Below are 13,624 nucleotides of genomic sequence, written 5' to 3'. Positions count from 1 at the left end.
GAAATCGAAAAATATTTTTTGTCCGGCTAGTTCGAGAAAATTGCATACTGTACCCCGGGGTCCGCACGATCAGCCATGACCTGTAAACACTCCATTTTTATAACTAGATAACATAACAAACCCCGACTCCTTCGCTCGCTTGTTGTCTTTCTTCTGTTGAAGTTAATTTGTCTATGTTAACAGACCTGCAAGTGATCCTAAATGAGTGATCTTTGTTTGTGAAAGGCATGAAGAAAAATAACACAGATATGTAGTCTTGCATGAGGTGAAATACATCGTTATCGATAGAAGTTTGACCCCCGTAAGGAAAAGTACATAGTTGAATATGAGCACAATACTAAATTCAAATAGAGATTAAATAATGACTCCATTCGACCCTACAAAAACCATATATGACTGTATCCGAAGAACATTTAAACTTCTAAAATTATGCATTTTTGTCTTGCGATTATTTGCGCTAACATTTCGGTGGCGCCGCGTGGGCTATCCAAGAGGAATCTGTTTTCAAGTATGTTACCGGAGCAGCGCGGAGTCAAGGAAAAATGACATTTTTAGATATATAGTACGTCATTTAATAACACAAGGTATTTCAGGTGATCTGGAGCAGAAACTTAAAGAAACAGTGAAGGTGTTTTCGGGGAAAGTTCTCCTGCGATGGACAAAGTGTCACAGGCACAATGACCAATTCTTAGAAAGGAATTCTGAATGGCTCTGTGGAAATTTATTTTCACCGAAAGAAATACGCAACAATGAGACTTCACTTTCAAGGGGAGTTGTACCTGGTCCACGTATTAGTAGTAGAGAGCGTCCTAGGAAGTTATTTAGTGATAACAGTGTTAAAAGTAAAAGAAGGGAAGTTCAGTCATTGGTGCGATACACCAACACGAGTGAAATCTTGTTGATGCACTCGAATTGCTTCCTTCGATGGATAACACAACTTATTTGCGTTTTGAATGTTGTAATAAGATGAATAAATATCGCAGACTAGCATTATTTTTTACCCGTTCTTAACACGAGAATTTGCAGTGGATTACACCTTTCCTTCAGGAATTTATGCGAAGTAACATGGCTCCATTCACACGTTTAATACGGCATGTTAAAATTATATTTTCCTACTACAGCCCGGGGAATAACGAAAATATGATGTTGCTTAACAAAGTCGAGAGAAAATGAGGACGATTTCCGAATTATGGTACGGTACAGTTCCTGGTCCGAAGTTGTGCGAAATTCTCCACGGTTCTCAGGTTGCATATTGTATCTCTGACCATGGCGCTCCATCGTTGATGATGCCACTTTTTTTGGCTAGTGACTTTACGTCGCACCGACACAGATAGGTCTTATGGCGACGATGGTATAGGAAAGGCCTAGGAGTTAGAAGGAAGCGGCCGTGGCCTTAATTAAGGTACCTGGTGTGAAAGTGGGAAACCACGGAAAACCATCTTCAGTGCTGCCGACAGTGGGATTCAAACCCACTATCTCCCAGATGTATGCTCACAGCCGCGCTCCTCTAACCGCACGGCCAACTCGCCCGGTGATACCTCTCTTAATACCTTCCCTACCGAAAAGAGTAAAACGGCTCTTTAGTTTTTTTCCGTTACCCACCTTGAAGTGACATGTACGACATGTCCCACGGGCCTTGGAATAAAAATCCAATTCCTCGTAACCATCTGCGTTATTATCCGCCGTACGTTAAATACGTGCATGGCATAAAGGAAGGGAAATAACATATCCTTATATATACAGTCTTTTGACAGACTTAATGTTAACGAAAATATTTGAGAATAATCTTCCTATAAGAACCTCCGTGGCTCAGACGGCAGCGCATCAGCATCTCACCGCTGGATACCATGGTTCAAATTCCGGTCACTCCATGTGAAATTTGTGCTGGACAAAGCGGAGGCGGGGCAGGTTTTTCTCCGGGTACTCCGGTTTTCCCTGTCATCTTTCATTCTAGCAACACTCTCCATTATCATTTCATAGCATTTATCATTAATAAATCACCTTGGGAGTGGCGACCCCACTGTAATAACAGCCTATATATGTTTCATTCATCACATCCCTGACCCGGTCAATGATGGAAAACGGGTTGTGGGTTTTCATTTTCAATCTTCCTATAAATACCAACTCTATGGGGTTACCATGACATCATATGCACCTGATAACACAGTCCGGAGTGAGTAGATTCCAAATAAATACACAGTTCAAAACATTAGTGGATCATGTTTTGGAACGTATCCCATGCTCCACAAAACAATACCTCACACCCAGGTATATTACCAACTAAACCTTTATTCTTTACGAAAGAACATCGATGGATTCGCGTTGATTTTCAGAACATGAACGGAAATGTCGAAATAGGGGCGAAAACAAAGTGCCACGGAGGCTCCAAAATGATTGATCTTTGTCTGTAAAAATATGTAAATTCGTGTCCTGATCCCGAGCGGGCGCAGCTCTTTCCAGGCTCAGGCGGCAGCGCGTCGGCCTCTCACCACTGGGTTGCGTGGTTCAAATCCTGGTCACTCCAAGCGAGATTTGTGCTAGAAAAAAGCGGAGGCGGGACAGGTTTTTCTCCGGGTACTCCGGTTTTCCCTGTCATAATTCATTCCAGGAATACTCTCCAATATCATTTCACTTCATCTGTTATTCATTAATCATTGCCCCAGAGGAGTGCGACAGGCTTTGGCAGCCGGCAAAATTCCTATCCTCGCCGCTAGATGGGGATTCATTCATTCCATTCCTGACCCGGTCGAATGACCGGAAACAGACTGCGGATTTTCATTTTAAAGATCACTAATTTGTATCACGTGCAGGTTTGTTAACAAGACTGACTTCACTGCGACTGAAGAATGGCAGCAAGTGATCGAAGCAGTTGGTGTTCGTTTATGCTATCTAGTCATAACAAATAGCTGGCGAAGTCTTAAAAACTATCCATCTCAACATTCCTCGTACAGCCAAAAACATAAGTCATTGCACATTTAAGTCCAAGTCAAGAAGTCGAAAAATGGTTTTGTTCCGCTAGATCGGAAGGTAAGGAGGTAAGCAACGTAGGAAACAGGTGTCAGTGAAGCCACTCGTCCACTGAAAAAAATGAAATGGCTTATGGCTTTTAGAGCCGGGAGTGTCCGAGGACAAGTTCGGCTCGCCAGATGCAGGTCTTTTGATATGCCACACGTAGGCGACCCGCGCGTCTTGATGAGGATGAAATGATGAAGAAGAGGGCACATACACCCAGCCCCCGTGCCAACAAAATTAACTAATTAAGGTTAAAATTCCAGACTGCCGGGAATTGAACCCGGAACCCCTGTGACCAAAGGCCAGCACGCTAACCATTTAGCCTTGGAGCCGACTCGTCCATTTACACTGCTTGAAGAAAGCTACTCGTACAGGTGCATCTCTAGAATGCTAGGGCTTGCTCAGAAAACAATTTGGTATCTGGGATAACATTTCCAGGAGAATAGCACGGGGCGCCAAGGAAAATAACCCCATTGCAGGATCGCCTTGTACGTCTACAAGCTCCCCGAAACTACCAAGTAACAGCACAAGTGGACTTAGAGCAGGCTTCTGGAGTAGGAGTTAGTGGCCAAACATCAGAAACAGGTTTCGAGAGGCCAATTTAAGACCCCGACAACCCGCTCAAGTACCTACACTAGACAGACGACCTCGTGCCAAGAGCTGCAATTTGCTAGAAATCATCTGCACTGACATCTATGAAACTGGAATCCCGTGCTGTTCTCAGATTAATCCTGTTTCGTGTTATATCGTTCATATGGTCATCTGCGAGTCTGGAGAAGACGGCGGAAGCGATTTCGTATAACAGCTGTACAATCTACCGTTGCTTATGCAACTGGATCAGCTATGGTATGGGCAGACATAAGCCTTGACACGAAAACCGAATTCCTGATCATTAGCAACGGATCCGTAACTGAACGACGATACATTGACGAAATCTTAGTGCTACATGTAATTTCTCACGTGAAAACGCAGTATTCATGTATGATAATGCTAGAGAGCATGATGCCAACATCGTTCGGAGATTCCTGGAGAGCACCACGTGCAATGAATGGAGTGGTCATCCGGGAGTCCTGACTTGAGTCCGATTGAACAAGACTGGGACCAACTGGAGCATGAGAAGGCGTTGTGAAGCTGTTTCCAATGCATGGAGTGGCAATACTCCTCATTAAGACTCTTAATTACTACGCAGCCATTTTGGTGTATGAGGAAGCATCACTTTGTTTATGACACGTTGTGCTATGACACCGTATACTGAGTTTCCAAATAACGCTTTACGTTTTAATTATTAATTGTAACAAAAATAAGTATTGTTTTCATTACGTATATGTTCTAGTTTCAATATGCTCATGTATCATGGAAGTATGAGCAAATAAAAAGACCAAATTTCTTATTTGAACAGTGCAGGAGCGTAAGAGGGCAGATCGAAAGAATGAGATGACATGCTCTATGCATGATAGACATAATTTACCTATTTATTAATTTAATTAATTTTAGATTTTCCTCTGTCAGCATTGCTGAAAACTATTCTGCCTTCGTACGAAGTGAAACTTGTAGCATAAAAATGATTTTCTCACGTAGGAGTGTGTAAGATTTTTCAGTACCTTTAGTGTCTCTTGAGACAACAATCACCACTCCCATTACTATCATTTATCCTTAGATTAGGAAAAAATTTAAAATATCGTAACATATCCTAATATGATCCTTACCCAGTCATCTACCCTTTCCTTTCAATAATATTTCCTGTTAGGGTGTGTCGGACAGTTGCAATTTTAGCTATATAATTTTACATTTGGGGGCTTTAATATCCTAGTGGCGTTTTAAAAAAATACTTCAGAATGTTGTCTACCCTCTAATCCTTGCTTCGTTGTTCTATTACAGCACTATAACATACAGTAGTATAAAATAACACGTAGGAAGTCTATACTATTTTACTGCCCTGAGGACTAGTATATTGGATTTGATATTTCTCCATCATAATCTGCCTGATGTTGGTAGATTCAAATATTTAAATATCCTATTTTAACAAAATCATTCATGAGTTTGAGTTTTTCAATATAAATTAGTTAGGAACATTTCCAGAGCATTTTCAATAACCAGTCCACAGAAAATTCAACGGTGGGGTTTCGGAAAAAACACTAATCGGCATGCATAATTTTTCAGAATTTCAATGACACTTGCTCTAGTTTACCTGAGGATCGGAAAGTATCTATTTCGGATTATCCGTTACTTTGTCGAACGTCAAAAGTGAATAGTAGAATTAAAATAGGAACACAAATTTGCGAACAGGACATATTCAGTACAGTACGGCAGCCACATTAAGAAATATCTCATATTCGTCAAAGTGCTAGGGGTCTTTGTGGCCCTTTACTGACCACTAGAGATTAGATAATTTGCTATGAGATGTGTGCGTGACCCACAACAGCATTGAGAAATGTCAAAAATGAAAAAAAAGTATTTTTTCACATTCTTTATTTTAGCATTGTGCTGACGACCTTTCCTTCTTAAATAGCTCAAGAATGATTGGAACTTGTTCTGTATGAATGTTTAAATGTGATGCCTGGACACCTTTATCACTCCTTGTACAGATAACGTCAGGTATTATCTGCAGAACTGTTGCGGATGTTGAACAGGACTTACTTAGAACCACAGGTGAATGCTACAGCTACGTGTTTAGCAATTTCTTTTCATGAATTTTCCCATTCCCTGTCTTGTGAACCATAAACAATAAAGTTCGTTACCTGTGGAGAAAATTTCTAGGTCCAAACTGTTTCCGTAATGGCAGATATTATTATTATTATTATTATTATTATTATTATTATTATTATTATTATTATTATTATTATTATTATTATTATTATTATTATTGTAACTGTTGTTGTTATTGACTGATTACTGCATACTTTGCTCATGAATAGTGGCTCAGTCCTTCCAGTTCCTATTGCCGATGTGTATTTATCCCATCATATGATAGCTCTAGAGTTTAGACTTTATGGAGCATTCTTCCGGGATATGTCGTTTTAATAAAATTATTTTCTATAAAGCAAACCTCAAGCTTTCGAATAGAAATTTTCCAATTAAGGTATTTGAAGTTATGGTAGGACACTTTCTGTAATGATATTAAAGAGTTCGAGAGCAGTGAAACTGTTTAAATTTAACCTGAACTAGAAGGAAACAGCAAAGAACGTAAAATTTAGACTATATACCGGTAGAAGGAAACTAATTCTCAAGACTTTTAATGACCAATAACTAACTGTTAATCAATTACCCTTGTTGAAATTAATTCCTGAATGTTTATTTTGCTCTGCAATATTTCCAGATCCGTCATCCACAGGATGAGACTCAGTGTATGATGTGCCCACAAGGGAAAGTGCCAGATGAGTCACGAGAATATTGTCGAGATATCCCAGAAGTATTCCTTCGTCCAGAGAGTGGGTGGGCTATCGGTGCCATGTCACTCTCTGCCACCGGCGTCCTCGTCACCTTGTTCGTGTGTGGTGTATTTGTGCGCCACAACGACACTCCGGTGGTGCGCGCCTCTGGCCGAGAGCTCAGCTACGTGCTGCTCACCGGCATCTTACTCTGCTACTGCGTCACCTTCGCTTTGGTCCTGCGGCCTACTGATGCTGTGTGCGGTGTCCAGAGGTTCGGAGCAGGATTTTGCTTCACTGTAGTATATGCTGCTCTTCTCACCAAGACCAACAGAATAGCACGCATCTTCAACGCTGGCAAGAGGACAGCAAAGAGGCCAAGTTTCATTTCACCAAAATCCCAGCTCTTCATCTGCAGTGGACTTGTTGGTGTGCAGGTAATCGATATTCACAACTATCTTCACAATTAGCGACACATAACCATTCTGGGGCAGTAGCCAAACACTTTTTCCCTACTCTAGTGGACTGTGCTCCTCAGTGGTGCTATCTTCCTGATCCCAGGATAATAAGCTCTACCCCGGCTCAGGTCGGTAGAATTTGCGGGTGTTTTAATGCGACAACTCTGTATCGTGGACTTCTGATACGTTTAAGAGCCCCTATGGGAAAAACTCCGACACCCGAGCACCATTTTCTTAAGACGGCTGGCAGTTATAAGTAGGAATGAAAGACCGAGCAAGTTGGATACATGATTTGGGTAATGTAACTGTCAGCCTACATTCGGGAGAGAGTGGGTTGGAATCCCACTGTCAGAAGCCCTGAAGGTGATTTTCCGCAGTTTCTCATTTTCACAGCAAGCAAATCCTGGGACTGTACCTTAATTAAGGCCACGGTTGCTTACTATCTCATCGTAGCCATGAGACTTGTCTGTATCGGTCAGACATGACAAAGACAGGGATGATGAAAGTTCAGAAACCGAACATATAAAGCAGGGTCAGCCAACTGCGTGTACGTCTGATGTCAGGTAACACGTCACACACTCTACTCGGGCAGCGAAACGAAGTACTTAGTACTGTAACTGAGAAGCGATGGCTAGAGGGGCGAGGGGAAACACAACGTCATTCGTAGGGGGAGGCCCTAGGGCTGCAGGTACAATGCGGTATGTGTAGTACATATTTCTCTCTACATATTTTATTGTAACGTAACTTTGTTATGAAGTAGCATAAGAGTTATAAAGCAACTTTATTTCTACATATACAAACTAAAACAAATAAGTATAGATCTTCCCACAAAGTTAAAAAAATCGCACCGTGATGTGCCCAGTTCATACATACGTACTGTACCACTACCACCAGCACCACGTATGGCACTGCACGTGTTTACAACAAAGCGGGGCTGTCTCTTCGTCTCACTCTACGACAGCGGCTCCCCACCTTCTGCGCTCATACGTCACATGGGCTCTTCGACGTCACACGGGCCCTCTTACACAACACGCCAGCCAGTTGGCTGACCCTGATATAAAGCGTAGATCGACCTTGAAACTATGACGTCAAGGAGCCCGCGGACAAGTAACGTAGTCTGTATTCCGTTGTGTGTGTTTAATGTTAACAACACACACTGTCTCTACGCCCTATTATGCTTGTCTACGTGCATCGTGCTAACAAGACCTGAAAGGAATACAGGCAATATTTTATGAAGTGTGTGTGTTATTGACATTACAATACACAACAAAATACTGATAGGCAAGTGAGGGTTGCTTTATGACATCGTTTCAAGGTCATGAATCCAACCTGCTAATCCATGGTATAAAGTAAAGTACGTCACGTGTTATACAAATCGTGTGTTTTTACCTGGGGACGATGGGATAGGAAAGGGCTAGGAGTGGGAAGAAAGCGACTGTGGCCTAATTAATTGGCGCGAGTATGAGTTTGTTATGGATCCGAACAGATTTCTCTTTAGCTTACTATAGATACCGTGAATTCTCGACCTACAGCTACGGAATTCCAGTGACAACATCAATAAAACCATGATTCTAAGCATTGACTGTTCGTCGTTTCTTTTCATACTTTTAGTTAGTGCTAATCTATTTTCATTTCCTTTTGCCATATACCTCATAAAATAGAAAAAACTTTTATGTTCGTCCTGGTATGATCCATTCTTTGTTTAACAACTTACAATTGTATAGAATTATTTCCCTCTTTCTATTTTTTATTTATATTCACCACAAAATACTTAATTCCAAGTGCATCAGTTCTCCTACATACTGTCAATAGGTGAGCCCCTTCTATTATTTCCCCACAGAGTAAATAGTGATTTTCATTATATTTTTTCAGCCCCTTATATTTATTTATACCCATTAGCCACCACACCACACCTGTTAGTCCTCTATTTAGAGTCTTTCTTTCCTTATTGTGATATTTTGGATAATTTTACAAAATTCTGAAAATGTTCTTTTAGTCTCTCATTCTGCCATAATCATCTGCTTCTCTATGTCCATCACTCTAGTCGTTACTTTCTTGATTAATCTCTTCTCTTTACTGTGCATCTCTTTATCCCAGTATTCTACCACTCATATTTTGTCCAGCATGATTTTCACCTTCGTCAGCCAATAATCATCATCTATATGTTTCATCTGGTGTTGGTATGCTAGGTTAAATATTTCCTTCCATCTCCCCTTCTTAATCTTAACCAATACTTTACTACTTTCCTAGTTATATCTGCTTGGATGCTGATATCTCAAAAACTAATAAATAATAATTTAACTACTGGGCGAGTTGGCCGTGCGGTTAGAGGCGCGCGGCTGTGAGCTTGCAACCGGGAGATAGTGGGTTCGAATTCCACTGTCGGCAGCCCTGAAGATGGTTTCCCGCGGTTTCCCATTTTCATACCAGGCAAATGCTGGGGCTGTACCTTATTTAAGGCCACGGCCACTTCCTTCCAACTCCTAGGCCTTTCCTATCCCATTGTCTCCGTAAGACCTATCTGTGTCGGTGCGACGTAAAGCCACTAGCAAGAAAAACATTGTTCCTCATGAGGTACTATCACCCCATTAACACAATAATTAAAACTGTGAGGACGTTTCCTCTTTGTGAAACTTACAACTTGACTTTTGATCCCATTTATATTCATACCATTGTCTGTTGTCCATCTCAGTCCCCCCGCAGTCACTCACAATCCTGCAACTCATTTACTACTCTATACAGTATAACCCCCAAACCCCATGGCACCACAGCTCTTGAAGGGCCTTGGCCTACCAAGCGACCGCTGCTCAGCCCGAAGTCCTGCAGATTACGAGGTGTCATGTGGTCAGCACGACGAATCCTCTCGGCCTTTATTCTTGGCTTTCTAGACCGAAGCCGCTATCCCACCGTCAGATAGCTCCTCAATTCTAATCATGCAGGCTGAGTGGACCTTGAACCAGCCCTCAGGTCCAGGTAAAAATCCCTGACCTGGCCGGGAATCGAACCCGGGGCCTCCGGGTAAGAGGCAGGTCCAATAATACTGCCCTGCGGGACCCCACTCTTAATCATTACAGGAACACTTACGCTAATTCTGTGAGTTCTATTTTCTAGAAATGTATCCACACCACGGAACCGGCATACAGTTTAACATCATCCGAAAATATCCTTATCTGTGATTCCAGATCTTTACTCATGAAAATGAAAATCTACAGCCTGTTTCCAGTCATCTGACCAGGTCAGGAATGGAATAAATGAAGCCCCCATCTAGCGGCGAAGATAGGAAATGTGCCGGCTGCCGAAGCCTGTCGCACTCCCCCGGGGCAATGATAAATGACTGATAGATGAAATGTTAATGGAGAGTGTTGCTCGAATGAAAGATGACATGGAAAACCGGAGTACCCGGAGAAAAACCTGTCCTGCCTCCGCCTTGTCCAGCACAAATCTCACATGGAGTGACCGTGATTTGAATCACGGTATCCAGGGATGAGAGGCCGGCGCGCTGCCGCCTGAGCCACGGAGGATCATTGCTCATAAAGGTCCAATAATACTGCCCTGCGGGACCCCACTCTTAATCATTACAGGAACACCTACGCTAATTCTGTGAGTTCTATTTTCTAGAAATGTATCCACCCATTGAACTACACTTTTGTCTAATCCAATTGTCCTCATTTTTGTCAGTAATCTCCCATGATCTACCCTATCAAAAGCCTTGGATAGGTCAATAGCGAAACAGTCCCTTTGACGTCCTGAATCTAAAACATCTGCCTTACTTGCTGGAAACCTACAAGTTGAGCTTTACTGGAATAACCTTTCCTAAACCCGAACGGCTTTCTACGAAATCAATTAGTAATTTCGCAAACGTGTCTAATATAATCAGAAAGAATGCTGTCCCAGAGCTTGCAAACTACACATGTCAAGCTGACTGGCCTATAATTTTCTGTTTTATGTTTGTCACCCTCTCCCTGCCTTCTGTATGTCCTCGCATAAGAACTCCCCTTGTTCATTAATGATCTCAAGAATGTACTTCCTGGAACCGTTTCTGTATGAAAGTATTTATACACGTCCTTCCATTGCTCCCTAAAATTTATGCAGCTCCCAATTATGTTTGGCATAATGTTATCCTTAGCTGATTTTTTCGCTGAATTCAATTTCCTAGTGAGCTTCTTCAATCTTTCCTTACTCCCGCAAACATTCCTAACTCTATTTCTTTCTAATCCGCACTTCTTGCTTAATCTCTTTATTTCCCTGTTATAATATAATGGATCCTTATTATTCCTTACCACTGTAAAAGGTACATATCTGTTTTTACACTCCTCAACAATTGCTTTAAACCCATCCCATAGACTGTTTACGTTTTTATTTATCATTTCCCATTGATCATAATTGCTCTTTAAGAATGTCCCCATTTCCGTCTTATCAGCCGTAGTCCTACTAATAGTCCTACTTTTAAAACATTCCCTTCTCACACATTTATTTTTAACATTTTTATTATTCACCCGGAAGGACTGAGGTTCGATTTCCCGTCGAAAATGCTGGGCTGATTAGCTCAGACAGCATAGCGCTGGTCCTGTGAGCTCATGTTGACGGGTTCAACCGCAGTGCATTCCAGTGATCAAGGCTTTGAGAGTAGTAGTAGTAGTAATAGTAGTAAAGGTATCATAACAGTAACTTTTAAACAATCATAAAACACAAGATGCTTTTGACTGCGTTGTACCTAGTCCCTAATACAAACACACACTGGATTCTTAGGCTTGATATTCCGGGTAGTCAAAATAAATCTGGCCCCGAAAATACATTTTTCAGATTGACGCGGGACTGACCCTCGTTAATGAACAGGAGAATTGACCACCACAGGAAATGATTGAAACCGCGATTTCGATGCACCAATCAGTTGCTGTCACATATCTCCGCATGCACATCTCTCGCATGCTTTGTCCCGAGTACGTCGCTGTGTTATTACGTGTGAGTCATTGGAAAGCCGGGCTGAGTGGCTCAGACGGTTGAGGCGCTGGCCTTCTGACCCCAACTTGGCAGGTTCGATCCTGGCTCAGTCCGGTGGTATTTGTAGGTGCTTAAATACGTCAGCCTCGTGTCGGTAGATTTACAGGCACGTAAAAGAACTCCTGCGGGACTAAATTCCGGCACCTCGGCGTCTCCGAAGACCGAAAAAGTAGTTAGTGGGACGTAAGACAAATAGCATTATAGTCATTGAAAGGAACAGACGTAATTAGTGACCAGTTGAATGCAACACAAAATGGTGCTCACGATAAAATAGCGCGTGTTCATCGCCGAGCGTTATGCAAAGCACGATTCGTGGAAAATCTGTGCGGAACTGTTTGCGCAAGAGTTAAAACTGGAAATGTTTTGGTGAAATCTCCAGCAAAGTCTGCAATGCACACCTTAGTGTCAAAATGGCGCGAAACGGGCTCTGTAGCGAATAAAAGCCGTAACTATCCGAAAATAGTTGGAACACCAGAAAATATTGTACGAGTGAAGGAAAGCCTGGAACGAAGTCCGACGAAATCTCAACGCCGTTTATCTGTGCAGGTGGCAATGAAGAGATCGTAGTGTCGAAACTTAATCAATCAGAAGGGACCGGCATCTGTATCCTTACAAATGTACTGTTGTGCATGCGTTAAAGCGTCCAGACGAACCTTCGCGTGTTCAGTTCTGCCGGTCGTTTCTGAGTGAAGAGTCAGGATTTTTGGTCCCTGAGTTGTTTCATTTCTTCAGATGAGGCCTGGATAAGCCTGTCAGGGTATGTGAACTCGCAGAACACGCGCCATTATGTACCATAAAATCTCCATCAGTACGTCAAAATGCCCTTGCATAATCTCAAGATTGGTGTGTAGTGCGCAATGTCTGGTGTCCATATCGAAACACGGTTCTTTCATCAAACTGTTAATTCTAACCGGTATATCCAGACACTGTTTAATCCATATGTGGATCACCTCACAGGAGAAAGACTTTTCAGATATTTTCTGCAAGGCGGAACAAAAGCACACACCGCCTTGACAACATTGTCACGAGTGCATGAGGTGTTCGGTGAGGAGGGCAATCAGAAGAGGCAGTGCCCTCGAGTGGCAACCTCGATCACCTGATCTCTCTCTCTCTCTGTGAATTTCACCTGTGGGACAATTTGAAGGTATAGGTGTACTCAAATAATTCTCACAAACTGGAAGAGCTAGAGCAGAACGTTGAAAACGCTATTGCTGCTTACATCCGGGAGATAGTGGGTTCGAACCCCACTGTTGGCAGCCCTGAAGATGGTTTTCCATGGTTTCCCATTTTCACACCAGGCAAATGCTTGGGCTGTACTTTAATTAAGGCCACGGCCGCTTCCTTCCCATTCCTAGGACTTTCCTGCCCCATCGTCGCCATAAGACCCATGTGTGTCGGTGCGACGTAAAGCAAATAGCAAAAACAAAAGAGCTATTGCTGCCACACGTGTCTCACAGTTTGATAAATCGAACACTGCGCTGCATCGACATGAACGGTGGCCATTTCCGGAATCTGCTGTGATATTCGTTAACAAGGGTCAATCCTGCGTCAATCCCATTGTAAATATTTACCGGACAGCTTTAATGTGCCCACCTTGCCGGCAGTACTTACTTCCTGCTCGATAAGTCCATGAACGATTTTCAACTCTGCCAGGAAGACTTACTGTAATATCCTGTATTGAGTGGGGTATAGTCACCTCCGTTAGGGTAGCTGATAATATAATGCTACTAACCGTTTAAAATACCCGTTTATAGCTCTTAAGAGACGCCGGAGAGACGGAATTTT

General features: G+C 42.4%; 1 protein-coding gene across 1 annotated transcript in view; it reads left to right on the top strand.

Moving 5' to 3' along the window:
• The window catches only part of mtt (mangetout), a 1,300,850-nt gene that overhangs the window by 1,225,422 nt on the left and 61,804 nt on the right, over positions 1-13,624 (top strand). The window contains exon 10 of the mRNA XM_067140048.2: positions 6,329-6,817. Within this exon, the coding sequence (XP_066996149.2) occupies positions 6,329-6,817 (489 nt within the window). The remainder of the gene's footprint in view (positions 1-6,328; positions 6,818-13,624) is intronic.

Source organism: Anabrus simplex, chromosome 2 (genome assembly GCF_040414725.1).
Source record: "Anabrus simplex isolate iqAnaSimp1 chromosome 2, ASM4041472v1, whole genome shotgun sequence".
Classification (NCBI taxonomy): Eukaryota; Metazoa; Arthropoda; class Insecta; order Orthoptera; family Tettigoniidae; genus Anabrus; species Anabrus simplex.
Note: the sequence above shows the minus strand (reverse complement) of the source record. Positions and strands in the feature narration are given on the sequence as shown.